Source organism: Brassica napus, chromosome A9, assembly GCF_020379485.1.
Source record: "Brassica napus cultivar Da-Ae chromosome A9, Da-Ae, whole genome shotgun sequence".
Lineage (NCBI taxonomy): Eukaryota > Viridiplantae > Streptophyta > Magnoliopsida > Brassicales > Brassicaceae > Brassica > Brassica napus.
Window position 1 is genome coordinate 36,795,863 of NC_063442.1, and position 15,265 is coordinate 36,811,127.

Below are 15,265 nucleotides of genomic sequence, written 5' to 3' on the forward strand. Positions count from 1 at the left end.
TTTCAAAAACAGAATTGTTGTTTACAAGCTGGTTTAAGAAGCTATTTTACTCTTATACATTTATTTATTTATTTATCAATACATGCACAAATATAAAACAATTTAGTATATTAATTCGCATAGAATTATACGAATATTATTTACTTTGCTATAGTAATCAGTTAATAACTAATCATAATGATCTTAACTACGAGAATCACAATCTGGAAATAATTTTCTTGTGCTCTAAGAACATAAAAAACTTGCCGGAGGTCAGCTTCTCCGGTGGAAGCAAAACCAACGTGGCGATGGTGGCGGCAACATCCTCCGCCGTGTGAGTTCCCTGACCACCGGTCATAGACGTGCGTGTGAAGCCAGGACAGAAGCAGTTAACACTTAGTTTTTTGCCGTTGTAACGTCGAGCCAAAACTCTAGAGTAAGCGTTCAAAGCCATCTTGGAGACTGCGTAGTCCGACCAATTTTCTGGCCATCCTTGCTTCTCCCACGTCCCGTTGCTCACGTCTTCTAGAAACTGAGTCACTGTCGCATCGATTTGTTCATTGGTAAGCTCTTCACTTTCTAGGGTTTGTCTCACACTAGGGTTTCTCAGTTTCTGTATGCAAATAAACATACGAAATGTCAAATAGCATGAACAGTGGTTTTAAAAATTCATCAAACCTAATGAATAACTTTTAATAAAATAAAATTTTAATAATGCATGAATATACAAAAACCAGTATCTCTGCTTAACGTATAAGTTGTGTCATTCTAAAATAAATTATTATATGATTTAGTGAGTATTTTTATTTGATTTCCGTAAAGTTATAATATTGTATGAATTGGAAGTATATTTTTGTTAAAAAGAGTAGCTAGGAGAAAGAAAATATATACGTTTAATGAGCCAAGCCTTGAACTAATGTTAAGGATGCGGCTAGCGGAGACTGAGCGACGGAACAACGGCAGAAGCGCCTCCGTTAAAAGCTTGGCACCGTAAAAATTGGTCTTGATTATGGTCTCTGGCTCTCTGATTGAATTATCACCGACGACGTTAAATGAAACAGCGGCGTTGTTCACCTGAGCAAAACAAAGGATGTGGTGTGAGTGTCACTAACAATTGCCATAATATGAACAAAAAATGCAAAACAAAATAATGTACTATATAATAAAATATGACTAAATGTTTTTGAAGAGAAAATTGTAATGTTTATTATAATCAATGCAAAGACGTTGTGTGATTACCAGAATGTCGAGTACTCCAAAGTTGTGACGGAACCAGGAGACAAAGGCAGCGATGGAAGAAGGTTCGGAGACGTCGAGGCAGTAGAATTGAACGTTTTGAAAGCCGGCACGGCGGAGGGAATCGGCGGCGAGGCTTCCATTTTTGGCGTTTCTGGCGGTTAAGACTACCGTTAGTCCAAGCTCCAGTAACTTCTTCACCACCTCAAAACCTATACCTTTGTTTGCTCCGGTTACAATCGCCGTTGTTTCTCTCGACCACCACCTTCAATAATCACAATCATTATCAGAACCAGGTTTAAATTAGTTTATACAGGAACTATATACAATAATAAAACAAAAGGGGTTTAAAAACCTTGCTGTTGGAGGAAGAGGATAAACTAGATGATCCATTCTTATTATTTTTGTAAGGGAAAAATGTTTTATATATGATCTTGATGCTAACAACGAGTTGATGAGGGGGGTTATATACGTACTACAAGCTTATATATAAATGAAAATCACAAGACCAGGGTTTTAAAAATTATAAAAAGACTTGGATCTTAACACATGCATAATATTTATAATATACATACATAACATATGGATTTGTTTGTGTGTAACGGTGTCATGGTATATCAAGAATAAAATAAGTCTGTATATATAATAAAATATATATCAAGAATGCAAGAACTCGTGAACATAATGCTGCAAATCATGTAAATTCTAAGAATATTGTAACTGTAAAGTCCATATTGAGTCTAAGTGTCCACACCTTCTAGATCTTCGAATATTTGACTTTTTAGTTTTCCTTTTCCACGTTAAACTTTTTGGAGGGCAAACAATTGCTTTTTTTTTTCTGTCTCTGAGATCATTAATCATGTGTGATGTGAGAAATGCTTTGGCGAACTATATACAATGCTAAAACTATAAAAATCAATTGATTTTTTTTTTTGTGTGTCTCTGAGATCATTAATCATGTGTGATGTGAGAAGCTTTGGCGAACTATATACAAATCCTAGTAAAGATGTAAAATCCATTATTTTACTACGATTTGTGTTTTTTTTTTTGTTACAAAAACAATGGATGAAAATTAATAAAACTAGAAAATTTATTTAGTTAAGTGAAAACTTCCGTGTGATGATATCGCTAAGTTTTAAGATTAAACACCTCTATGTTAGTGTAGGTTTCTAATCCCTTATATATTAAAAGAGAAGCATTGTAATAAATGCATTCACACTATAATAGATACGTGGCAGCCTCACAATGATTTGATAATAAATATGGTAACGCGTTCACACTATATTCATAAATGTGTTCACACTATATTCATAAATATGTTCACACTATATACTTTATATTTTTTTTAATATAAAACTCATATGCATGGTTCCAATAAAACTTTGGATTTTTCGGTTCGAATCAAAACAAATAACGAATCAAAAGCTAAACTATATATATATTATTTTTATTGTTTACCGATAAAGTTGGACAAAATATTTATAAGTTTTGATTCAATTCGTTATCCTTTTTGAATTGAACCAAAAAATATGGATATCCGTAACTTTACGAAGCAAATCAACTACTACAATTAAAGAAAAGCAAATCACAAATACCAATATTTTTAGGAGCGATTATCAAATTCGATCTATTATATGCATATATATACATATATGTACAGAATTATATATATATATATGTTATATATATTATAGTTTATATAAGTTTTACAATATTTTTATAAATTAAATTTATTATATTAGGTATTAAAATTTAAAAAGTAAATAATATTTTATTTTTGTAATAAAACGTTATTATTAAATTTTCAGTTATTTTTTAAATTTTATTTACGGATCAAATCGGATATTCTTTAAAATTCTAAATCATTTCGAATATCATAGTCACCGACTATCCAAGTGGCTAAAGATTGAATCGACATGAATGCCTCCAAATACTCGGATATTCGATCTGTGCCCACAACTATTTATGGATACAGTTGAGTTTTTTATATAAAAAAATTCACTAATGTCAAGGCCTTTTAATTTTTAATTAATTTTAATTTTATCTTTCATGTATTATTTAGAACAAAAATGTCATTAATATTAATTAACAATATCTTTATATATTTGTCATTTATTTTTATATACTTTTACATACACATACATGTACACCTTGAGGTGAGCACTTTATAAGTGTTTACCACTACTGAAGTATCTATTTTTTTTCTGGAAGTTGAAATATATTTTTTCTTAATGCTTCTTTCACTACCGACCAAATTGTAGTGAAATGATTAGTCTTAATAATTTTATTTTCTTTTTCTTGAACTATTATCCGTTTACAAACTATAATATGAAACTATTGATTCGACATGACGATTATCTAAAATTTATAACATAAAAATAAACAAATAATAATAGTTTTTGGTTTTTACCAAAAAAAACTAAAAAATCAAACATTCTAACAGAATAAACCAAAAAATAAGTTAAAACTGAACCAATATCCAGATTAAACAGATTTAATGTGTTTTTATTAAAAATAACGAAACTAATAATCACATCCCGCGCAAGGCGCGGATTATTACCTAGTTTATAGTATTGCATCTTGGGTGTTAGGGCATCTCCAATGCAACACTAAAATTTACTCTATATTTCACTCTAAAATAGAGTAACTCTATTATAGAGTTGAATTTGCTCAAATGGTTCACTCTATAATAGAGTTACTTTATAATAGAGTGAAATATAGAGTAATCTTATTTTTTCACTCTATATTTGAAATAAAAAAACAAGATTACTTTATATTTCACTCTATTATAGAGTAACTCTATTATAGAGTGAACTATTGGAGCAAATCCAACTCTATAATAGAGTTATTCTATTTTAGAGTGAAATATAGAGTAAATTTTAGTGTAGCATTGTAGATACTTGTGTATTGGTCAATAACTCGATGTATAAATGACGGCAAAATTTGAAAAGTGTATTTATGTATTTGTGACCCCTAATTTGATAATAATGATATTCATTTGTATTGTACCATATGTTATCGGAATCTTGGGCAAGATTGTACCCTTTTATATCACAAAAACTCAATCCACTTTATTAAACAACTCGTATTATATATTCTTTAAATTTATATTAAGTGAACGACTTCGACGTATAAAAGCTTATTTTTCAACCTGTCTTTGTGTTAGTTAATAATTTTCTATAAAAATAAGTTTAGTACCTATCTGGATTCCTTCAATGTTATATAAGCTAGCTCTTAGAGTAGTTGATATGTGTATGTAAATGTAATTGCAGTGTTCTGGACCAAAAAATCTATTGAAGGAGGTGATTAATATTGACTAGGAATCTTTAATTGTTGTTTAATGCTTTTCGTACATGCTTCAATTAAGAAACCCACTTTCCAGTTTAGACGTATATGGAAGTGAAACTATAAAATTTTGTAAACAATTATTTAGTTTTGAAAATAATTCCAACTTGATTGGCTGGTTTTTAAAATAATACATTTAGGCCGAGTTAGTGAGATATAGCCCTATAGCCATGTGCTTGCTTCCTTCATTATTGTCTTTACTATATCATAAAGCTTCGCTTTATCAAATATAATATGTTGTCGCCACTTTTGATGGCCTCTAATTAGTATTTATAAATATCTTATATATTAAAACAGAAGTCACAACTTTGATTCATGTGTGATTTTTTAAAAAATGGACCTAATGGACCTATTCATAGAAATTCATATTACATTTTAGTTCAGATTAATAATAAATAGAAATTTTAAAATATTTTAATCATAATATCTTTTGATATCTTTTCATTTTAAATATAAATATATTTATTTTTAAATTCTAACAAATCTGTTTAAAAAGATTTTTACAAGATCTTCATTTTTGAAATTATATTTAAATATCTTTGCTAATTTCGAAATTAGTTTAAAATATTATTATACATTAATATATTCAGTTATATAAAATTAAAAATAAAAAAATCTATAATATTTTATTTATTATATAATCATAATCAATCATATTAAAATAAAATTATTATATTAAGCTAAATATAATAAAATTATATTAAATTTATATAATTATTTATTTTATTTTCGTAATTATAAAATATTTATGTTTAAAAATAAAATTTAATATGTTGGTAAGATGGGTTTACATTATCAAACTATATAATACATGTATAAAAATTAACATGTATTTCTTTAAATTTAATAATATAAAATCTTTGTAACTACTTTAATCATAATATATTTTCATTTTAAATATAAGATATATTTATATATTATATTTTAAAATTTTAATAAATCTGTGTAAAAATATTTAAACAATAACTTAATGTATTTTAAGTTATCGTTTAAAAACGAAAATAAATAAATTATATCCTATTTTATCTACTTTATAGTCATGATCATGTTAAAATATAATTATTATACTAAAACAAATATGATAAAATTATATTCAATTGATCAATTTATAAAATTTATTTTCATAAATATAAATTATTTATTTAAAATATAATATGATGATAGAACATCTTAAAATTAACAAACTATATAATACATGTCTAAAAATTAACATATCTTAGACTTTTATATATACAATAATAAATTATCTAATATTGGTAAAAAGAAATCCAGTTTTGAAAGACGAGTCCAAATTTAGCATAAATTAAATACAAAATAATTTTTAAATATATTTTCTCATTAATATATTAATTTTCTTAATAACTAAATGCAAATACAATAAGATAAATATATAATAAGAAGTGGTAAATACATACGGTTTAAACAATTAATTAATTATAACATGTAAATTATAAAATTATTGTATTTGAAATAGTTATATAAATATTTATGTATATGATTAACATTAAAAATATATACCACTTATGTTATAAAACAATAATTTATGTATAGAAAAGTGAAAACAAACACCCGTGCGGTTGCACGGGTCAAAATCTAGTAGTCCTTAATTTTCTTAAAACACAATACTTTAAAGAGCAGTTTGTTAAAGTATATACAATTTTTCAAATTATTATTTTATGTATTTTTCTCTTTAATAATCTAAGCGTGTAAACATAGTGAGCCCTGAAATAGGCATATAATTCAGTTTACCCTAATAAAATATTTGTCTTGCATATTGCGAGGGAGAAACACATGCAACCACTTACAACAATGATAGTTATGTACTGTTTCGGATTATTTTGAAAACTTTTAACATATAGACTATAGATGGATGTCCACAATAGAAGTCAAAACACTTTTCATTATTTTCCTTATTTTCAAAACATATAGACTTATTTTCCTTACTGATAAACATGAATTGCTTAGCGTTTTTTTTTTTTTTTTTGAACTAATTGCTTACCGATTACTCTACAAAATTAATAGTAGAATACTTAAATTCGCAGAAGTAAGACGTAGTTCCTTTTACTGTCTCAAGTCTCAAGCTGCATTTACTCATCCTCTTCTCAGATAAAAATGGAAAAGAAAGATGGCTTCGAGGATGATCTTAATTATAACCATTAACCATATCGCTATTAAACAGAAGTGGTCAAAGCTTTAAGGGTTTGGTGAGCCAAGGGAGTGAGTTTTCAGGGGATCGTCCAAGTCAGTCTAACTAAAGTTGTCTGATCAATAAAAGTATTAGAGATTTAACAAAAGTTATAATAACATACATCAAGGTTCATGATTTGCACATTGTGGTATATGTTTAGATAAATAACTCAAGAACACCTTTTATGATTTACAGTCTGCGTGGTCAGTGGTTTAGGTATAGAGTTGGTGAGGAAGATTATGAATATTATCATGTATAGAAAAGGGAATCTTTGTTGACCAAAAAATGAAAAGAAAAGGGAATCGTTCTGGTTTAAACTTTAAAGACATCCCATAAACCAACCCCAACAACAACAAAAAAGGAAAAGAATAGGCCGAAGAAGCCCAGTACAGATTAAAAATGGGCCTTTATAAACACTTGGCGTTAATCAGAAACGTTTAGCGCAAAACAATTCAAATCAAACTCCTTCTAAAGTAACAATCATCGAGCAACCTCCAGATTGTAGACGTATGCTTGAGAAAACGGCTCGGAATCAAGATGGAGGAGTTCAACCTGATCATGATGATGCTCCCGCTACCCGTTTGAGCTTTTCGAACGTCACAGTTTTGCATTAGAACCTCCTCAAGGGATCACATCACGCTCAAGGAACTTGGTATCAAGAGAGTGGCTACGAATCCTCGTTTTGAGTTTATCAAGGACACTGATAGCAAGTTCGGTTATTTCACTCAGCTTGTTGTTGTGTATTCAAGAATAATAATGCGGAGTAAGAGGAAAGGTGCTTGTACGGATACCCTTCTTAAAGGCTTTTTCGACCGGCTTCGAACTCAACTGGAAAAGCAAGAGGGAGTGGAGATGGTTGAGAGTAATTTGGATGCTATTGTGGGTTGTGTTGACTATTTTCCTCACATGGAGGATCAAGTGTCTTGTGCTAACGTGCCGCCACCTGATCCTTTTTTATGGGGATGATGGAGTCAAAAAGCTCTTCCTGTGATACTCATGTTCTGTTTCTTTTATCTTAAAACTCTCTTTAGTATTGTGATTATTCTATTTTCTTGCAAACTTTTTGCAGTCTTCATGTCATATAGCAGATGGTGTCACTAGAAATTTTGATAAATAGCTAAAACAAATGTTAGGAACATCAAAACCACTCCACATATAATAAATAGTTTTTTCTTCTTCTTTATATCCCTTTGATGCAAATACAATCACAAGGTAATTAGTACTCGCAACATAAAACAAAACATACAACAAGCTGATTGATTCTTAGAGGAAAAAAGAAAAAAAAAACAAAACAAAACAGAATCTCAGACCACAATGAAAGGAGTAAAAATCAGACAGCAGAAAGACTAGCCCATTTGCCTACCTCATAAGGATCAGCATAGTAATATAGCTTGATCCTGTTTGCTAACGACAGCCCTGCAGCAAAAGGAGAAGCCCTACCACTCAAATCATCAGTCTCTGCAGGATCATCTGCGAAAGCTGTAACATCTCCAAGCAGCTTAAACGATACTCTGCGTCCTTGAACTTGCTTAGGGAAGTCAAAATACATCTGTGTTCCAACTCTCGCTTCAGGCAATCTGTATTCGGCGATGGTCACCATTTTGTACTGATCCTGCAAGAAAAAGTTTCAGATCCACAACTAAAAAGTTACAAGAAGATATTGGTTTCTGAGGACTAAAGACGGTTGCAGAGAGAGATAGAGATAGATTACCTGAAGAACAGATACTTGTATATACAAGACGGCAGGAGAGACGTGCCTATCTTCCATTATGATACTCGTGGGGTCCCAAATGTCAACTATATCTGAAGAAGGCGAGTGGGTAACACGAGGCTTTATGGCGTTAAACGCATCCAAACGGAATCCAGAAGCTAAAGGTGAACCAGGTTGCAGATAAAGTTCCAGGACTAGATCATTGGCCATCGGTCTCTCAGCCTCGAGTGGTATCTGAAAGACAAAAAAAAGTGATAACAATGAAAATGCCATTGAGAAAGGCTATAAAGAATCAGAGCATGTCTTCAAGGTACTAACCAGGAATCTATTCAAACGTGGGGGTCTGTCAAGCCAGTTTCTTACACTCATGCTGTCAACACTTTGTAATGACGCAAGTGCTTTGTCCCTCCTGCTGTTTCCGCTGACAAGGATGCGTTTTGCATGAAGACATGGTTCATTCTCAGTGGTAGCTCCAAAAGAGGCACGCCGAGGGATTGGTGGGGCAAAAGGGTTCTCATCCAAAGACAAGAGATTAATGTTTCTGTCCAAACTAACTGAGCTAGATCCAAGCCGAGGAAGACGCAGTGTCACCCATATAATGCGGCAACGGATAGGATTCTTGAAAGCAAATTTTATATGCCTAGGTGCTCTACCAGACTTTTCTGGACCGTAAAGCTCAGGCGAAGATTTAACAAAGGACTGCACATCCCACTTTCCCATCAATGTCCGTGCTTCCTTATTTATGTCGTTGCTCGCCCAAATTTGGACCTGCAACATATACCATGCCATTATTGTGGCCGCATTGTCACGTAAGCAACGGAAGATAGAAAAGTCAACTTACGGTAGGAGCATCGGCATCAGAGTAACCACATGGACTAACGAGCAGAATCACACTGTTGACATCTGAAAGGGTATTGAGAATGATGACAGCTTCAACAGAGCTTGAAGAAGGAGGAGCTTTCCAGTAGGAACTACTTGAAGCAAGATTCAGAGGGGTGAGCAATGACAAAAACGGTGCTGAATCAGTCCCAGTTTCCACCTACATTGCATTATGAAAACAGTTAAAAGGGAGAAAGGAGGATTAGGTAGCAAAATGTCTTATGTAGAAATAAATTACCTTATGTAAGAAGCTTGCATATGGGAACTCAGCAAGTGATTCCTCTTGACCAAGAATTTGACGAAGTACATTAAAGTCTTCTGGCTTAGGAGAAGGTTGACCTCTAACAGCAAGATGATTCGTAAGGTTAGATCCAAACACCTCATTCAGAGCTTCCCGACAAGCATCATCAACACGGCCACTTCTTCGCAAGCTGACCAAGACCCTAACGTAATCTACAATCAAGGCTTCGAGTACTATCGTGTTGCAGCAATTTTTACACATGTACTGATCTGAACCTATAGAAGTAGCAGAGCCATCAGCAAGACTTCCACCTCCATTCGCGTTGTCCCTGGAGTAGGATTTTGAAAGCAGAACCGCTCCTCTTCCGGCACAACAAGACTTGCAAGCTTTCTTCCTACACTGTAAACATAAGAACACTGAGCCTGGCTCTCCCCCCAAACTCTTGGTAGTAGATCCAACTGAATTTTTGTTGACCTCGGCTCTGACTTGACACACTCCACCGTTACAACCCTCACCAATTACGTTAATATTCCAGAAATCTATCACACTATTTTCCAGCTTCTCTAAACCAATAGAAGCTATAAGTTTATCTTCAAGAGAAGCCTGGCCAAGAACTGCAAGTGCATTTGCTATTCTGCATAATCTTCCAATATATAACTCGTCGTGTGAAGAGTTCGGATTAATTGTAGCAGGATCAATTCCAATTGATAACAGTGCCCTATCTCTTTCTGCTGCAGAAATATTCAGACGTAGCCGTTCAATTTCAAGTTTAATAGCTTCTATAAACTCAAGCTTCCTTCCCTGTATTATAATAGACATGCAGAAATTAAGTTTACAATTAAAATGGCAGTTTAAGAGGACATATAACATCTGAGATGAATAGCTGAACCAAGAAAGGAGTCATAAGATCAGAAATGGTATGTGACAAGATGAAGTAACATACCATGTTTGGACCCATAACGGACTTCAGACAATTTAAGTACAGATGAGAACCACTCTCTCTAGAACTTTTATCTTGTGAAGAAGACATGCTGGGAACAGTTTCAGGACCACTATATTGAACAACTGCTTGGTCTAAGAAATCAAGCATGTCATTTCCTCCACTTGCAACACATTCCACCGCTGGTTGTGGGAAGGGGTCAGAAGCAGAAACCTCTCCTGTCAAAAGGTCAAGCAGATTACTAGGAAACGGATCATTCTGTTGTACTGGTGTGGACACAGTTTCAGCCTGTAAAGATTTTGCGGCAAAAGGATTCGAGTCAGAACAAGATGAAAAAGGAACTTCATCTTCTTTTGTTTTCCCTGCAATCTCAGCCAATCTTCCTCCGGTACGTTCGCTAGTAAACATTCCTTTCCATGGAAGAGAAACTCCAAGGACTTCTATCTGTATCACAAACACAATGCAGAAGAAGTTTTGTTTTAAACTGTTTTGCTTTCATGTTGGCTAGTCATACTATTAGATAAATCATTAATTTTAGTCCAGAAAGTAGTTATTACCTGACCAAGAGTCATGGGGATTTTAAGAGAACCAGCTGGATAAAATGTAACAGAAACTACACGGGTCAAGAAATCCAGTTGTCCTTCTAGTTCTTCAAAATCATACAGCAGTGAAAGACTTGACGTATCTTTTTCATGGAGACGCGCACCAGCTCCAGTAATAGCAATATCCTCATCACGAATTGGCCCTGGTAAGGGTATCAGAAGATTTGTACCATTCGCACACCGCGGTATCGAAGCATCCTGTCCAAAAACCAGAAATACAGACAATCGTCATCCAGTTGAACTAGCTTGCATGCACGTCTACATGATACAATAAAAGAGAAGGGACAAGAGAGTCAGTCAACCTGAACAACTAATTTAAGGTCCTCTAAGTGGCGTCCAGTTTTCACGTTCACAGTGGATGGACATGTCAAATCATCCGCACCGTGTGATATTGTCAGTACAAGTTGACATACATGGCAAGGCTCACTGAGGTAGATAACTAACTCAACAGCATCAGCAGCTTGTGGACATAGCTGCAAAGTATATAAAAAGCAGGGGAAACTTTTAGCTCAAATTTTTGAGGGATGAGAACAAAGAGGTAATGTTTTATCCAAAAGGAGGTACCCAAGTTATGTCCTTCGTCTTGATACTCAGCAGACTGGACCCATCATTGGAAGTCTCAGACATGCTCGGTACAGGTTTCAGAAAGAAACCACCTGGCCGAGAAAGTACCTGACATGAAAAAAAGTTCCAGTGAGCAGTAACATTAATATAGCGGCAGTGAAAAATTGTATTAGTTTGCTTACATGTAGAGGCTGAACAGGAATTGATGGAAGATGTTTGAAAAGCCTCATTCCCAGAAACATCTCCAGCTGTTTTTGCCGTGAACTATCAACCATTGCATTTTTATATCTTCTCTGTAAGGTAATTTTCATGTTTTTCTGTGCAGCAGAAAACTGTTTAAACGCTCCTGATTCTTCACTGAAGATATTGAGAACTTGGCTGTGCATAGCTTTCGAGCCGGTATAGAGAGTCGCATGGATATCACCTTGTTGCAGAAAAAGATCCGCGAGCTCAGACACAGGGGACAAGATAGTTGATCTCTTAAACTCCTCAAACCTCATGTCAAGTCTCTTCCATGGTTTATCAGGACAAGGATGACTCCATGTTGTTGTCTTAGTATTGTGATCTATAAAATAAGATTTTCCAGTGACTGCATCAGCTCTTTTCTCCCATCCCGGTGGAAGAGGAGCAGTATAGCTACTCCCAGAATTATAACCATATCCAATATCAGTATCAAGTGATATCCCCAGCCTTCTACATTGCTCAACGAACACTTGAAGACCACCGAAGAAACTAGCAGCATTTGTTCGATCCAAAGAATCAGCGCAGTTGAAGCGTATCACACCATTCTGATGAGATCTCAAACAGAAGGCACCTTCTACGTCATCAACACAGATCACCTCACCTCTGCAATCTTTCAGTCTTTGTCTTGAAGGCAAATAGTCACCTTCAGTGATTCCTATTGCCATAGTTGGAGATTTTAGATACATCCATAACCCTTCAATCGTCTGCTGCTCCCCTTTTAATTTCACACTGGCGTGCCAATCATAATTTATCAAATGAACACGAGTATAAGGAAGCTTTCCACCGGATTTGATGAAGTTCATCGATTCTTCAAAATGTTGGACCAAGATAGATTCTGATTTCCCTTCTCCACTTCTTAACAAGTTAATGCACACAATAGGAACAAAAGCCTTTTTCTTCTGGTTTTCCCCAACCGGTGCATCTAGATTCCTAGTGTCATATCTTTTGCTTAGCCTTTGGTAATACTCTGTGCTTCCTTTATATGGATCCTTAGCTGCCACATAGATTTCTGCTTCCGCTGCGGTCATCTTCAGTTCCGCACCCCACCATATTGGTATTGTGCCACGTCGCCAAATGTACGAGCTAAAAGCAATGCTCTGACCGTGCTTTTTAGGTGTCCATACAAGCTGCTCACACTCAACTTCGTTACCTGCACTACACATATGCTTCTAAAATTAGGCCCTGGTCAAATCCGGAGCCACATTTACATCAAATGTATGCCCGTCGTTCAGACAGTCATTGCTTTTAAGAATTCCATCGAAAGTAAGAAGCCATACACATACCGTTTGGTAGGCACAGCGCCTAACCAAAAACATTGAAAACTAATACTACCTCCGTTCCTTAACAAAAAATAAAATTCGAGAGCATCTCACCTGTGCCAGAACATGAATTTATGCCCCTAGCTAAGTAACGAGTCCCTGGATGCAATCTGCTACGGCGAGCCATTAAAGCAACAATCCCTTCTAACTGACCTGAGCTTCCAAAAGGTCTATACTCTGCAAACCCCTATAAGCAACATCAAATAAGAAGACATGCTTAGAATATGAATACAAATGAAACTCAAATCTAATAGGTTGATCGAGACCATAACTTAATCCATTAACAAAGGACGAACCTGCAGAAGGATGACACAGTGTTCAGCCAGCCCAATATTCTTAAACGGCAAAGATAACCATTTATTCCAAACAAACTCATCATCAGGGCTCTGCACCGGCACACGGCTCGGGAAGGGCCTAGTGATATCCCTAGTATCACAAAAGTAATGCTTCCCATCAATGTCAAGCTCCGTCAACTCCTGAACATTCTTAACTTCACCTTTCCCCTGAGGCTGAGGATTATGCAACGGCACTTTAACCCACTGACTCTCAGCCACAGTGTACACACATCCACCCCCAGGCAACTCAGGAACGCTCGGGTTCAGCTTTGTGGCGACAAGAAGCATCCCAAAGCTGCCCAAAACAGCGTAACCGAGTATCGCCCTACCGTAAACCGAGCTTCTGGACACTCCTCTCGATCCGTTTGTGATGTAGTCTACAGCTTCGCGTTCTGACTTGAAGTTGTCAAGACCAGGCTTCCCGTTGTAGCGTAGGGCACCAGTGGTGGGGTCGATGTAGATGACTTGAGTGTCGGGTCTGGAGAAGAGGGTTGAGATGATGTAGACTTCATTAGAGTCTAGTGTTACAACGACTATAGATGTCTTCTGACCATTCACTACAACAAGACAAAAGTTGTTCAGCGAATCAGTTATAAAAATTAGATCTTTCGGTAAGAAACGAAATGAAAATGGGAATCTACCTGGTGGGTGCGCATCCATCTGAACTCAAGAAGATATCACGATATGGAAAGGTTCAGACTTTTCCTCAAGATCACTGATGAGAAAACAAAACAAAAAAGGTTCAGACTTTTCTCCACAAAAAGAGATCTGGGGTTTCAGAGAATAGCGAAATCGAATTGAATGATTTAGTGGTTAGAGAATGTACTCGCTCACCTTGTAAGGAAGCATGATCATCAACAGATGCAAAGTTCCGCGAAAGTCATAGGGGACGAACAAGCGAAGAAGAGAAGAAGCAAATCGTCTACAACGCACCCCTCAGAATATAACAATTATAGTATGACACGTGTTGTTTTATCTATTTATGAAAAGGGACAGCAACTATTTAAAAAGTTCGCATTAGCCCTAATAGTTGTAAATTGTCCATAATTGACCAATTTAAGGCACGTAAGAAAAGACAAAAGAAATAGAAGATGAGAGAGATTATACATATTTAGAAAGTACAGAAGATGTTGGCTTTAAACCAAGGAGAAAATGCTGGGGTGAAGGAATCATTTAGCTCTTCACTAAACCAAGGAGAAAATACTGTAAAGAACACTTTGGATTCTTTCTTCTCCTCCGTGAAATCCATTTAAAAAAAAAAAAAACGCTTCTGATGCTGTAGACAGTTTGTTTTCTACTCTAGACCAAACAGAAGATATGGCTGGAGACAAGTTCTCAAGCTCTTACACTGGCTTGAAAAAAGCTTCAAACAGAACAGCTTTTATATATAGCCATTGATCTTTTGAGGCAATCAGTTACTTTTGCAGAGGAACTGCTTCCTCCAGAAGTTAAAAGTGTTCTTAACTCATCAGAAGATGCTGCCCTAAATGTGTTGAGGCCTCTGGAAGCTGTCTTGGAGCAGGTGCTTTGTCTTTTATACTTTAACCTTTGATAGACCACATGTTTGTAACTGTATCATCATGAACAGGTATATGCTGCCGTTGGAGGTAGTAGTAGTAGTAGTAGACTTTTCTCAAGATCACTGATGTAGAAATGCTTCAAATCGCATAAGTAAATTTTGAT

General features: G+C 34.8%; 2 protein-coding genes across 4 annotated transcripts; both read right to left on the reverse strand.

The window, feature by feature from the left end:
* Window positions 1–196: 196 nt before the first annotated feature.
* On the reverse strand, window positions 197–2,189 carry LOC106365086 ((+)-neomenthol dehydrogenase). Its single transcript, XM_013804543.3, has 4 exons — window positions 1,571–2,189; window positions 1,219–1,480; window positions 871–1,053; window positions 197–592 (listed from the first exon to the last, which is right to left on the reverse strand). Exons 1-4 carry the CDS (start codon window positions 1,606–1,608, stop codon window positions 197–199), a joined length of 879 nt encoding a protein of 292 aa, XP_013659997.1. The 5' UTR covers window positions 1,609–2,189.
* A 5,715-nt stretch (window positions 2,190–7,904) lies between these two features.
* On the reverse strand, window positions 7,905–14,546 carry LOC106368432 (probable phosphoinositide phosphatase SAC9). 3 transcript variants are annotated; one of them, XM_048741291.1, is made up of 14 exons: window positions 14,417–14,546; window positions 14,224–14,297; window positions 13,544–14,139; window positions 13,302–13,434; window positions 11,868–13,078; window positions 11,686–11,793; window positions 11,424–11,594; window positions 11,077–11,319; window positions 10,523–10,963; window positions 9,577–10,380; window positions 9,301–9,498; window positions 8,778–9,227; window positions 8,460–8,693; window positions 7,905–8,360 (listed from the first exon to the last, which is right to left on the reverse strand). In XM_048741291.1, exons 2-14 carry the CDS (start codon window positions 14,240–14,242, stop codon window positions 8,079–8,081), a joined length of 4,890 nt encoding a protein of 1,629 aa, XP_048597248.1. In that variant the 5' UTR covers window positions 14,243–14,297; window positions 14,417–14,546; the 3' UTR covers window positions 7,905–8,078. The 3 variants fall into 3 exon arrangements, with proteins under 3 accessions (XP_048597248.1, XP_048597249.1, XP_048597250.1); XM_048741292.1 differs by having other exon boundaries at window positions 14,409–14,427; XM_048741293.1 differs by lacking the exons at window positions 14,224–14,297; window positions 14,417–14,546 and having other exon boundaries at window positions 11,868–13,083; window positions 13,544–14,126.
* Window positions 14,547–15,265: the final 719 nt, after the last annotated feature.

Excerpts from the sequence above, each read along its gene's own strand:
- LOC106365086 (XM_013804543.3), bottom strand. The coding sequence starts at position 1,608 with ATGGATCATCTAGTTTATCCTCTTCCTCCAACAGCAAG. Across the intron at positions 1,481-1,570 it reads CCTCTTCCTCCAACAGCAAG|GTGGTGGTCGAGAGAAACAA; the intron begins GTTTTTAAACCC and ends TGATTATTGAAG. Across the intron at positions 1,054-1,218 it reads TTGGAGTACTCGACATTCTG|GTGAACAACGCCGCTGTTTC; the intron begins GTAATCACACAA and ends TGTTTTGCTCAG.
- LOC106368432 (XM_048741291.1), bottom strand. Across the intron at positions 11,794-11,867 it reads TTCCTGTTCAGCCTCTACAT|GTACTTTCTCGGCCAGGTGG; the intron begins GTAAGCAAACTA and ends TTTTCATGTCAG. Across the intron at positions 9,499-9,576 it reads ATGCAAGCTTCTTACATAAG|GTGGAAACTGGGACTGATTC; the intron begins GTAATTTATTTC and ends AATGCAATGTAG.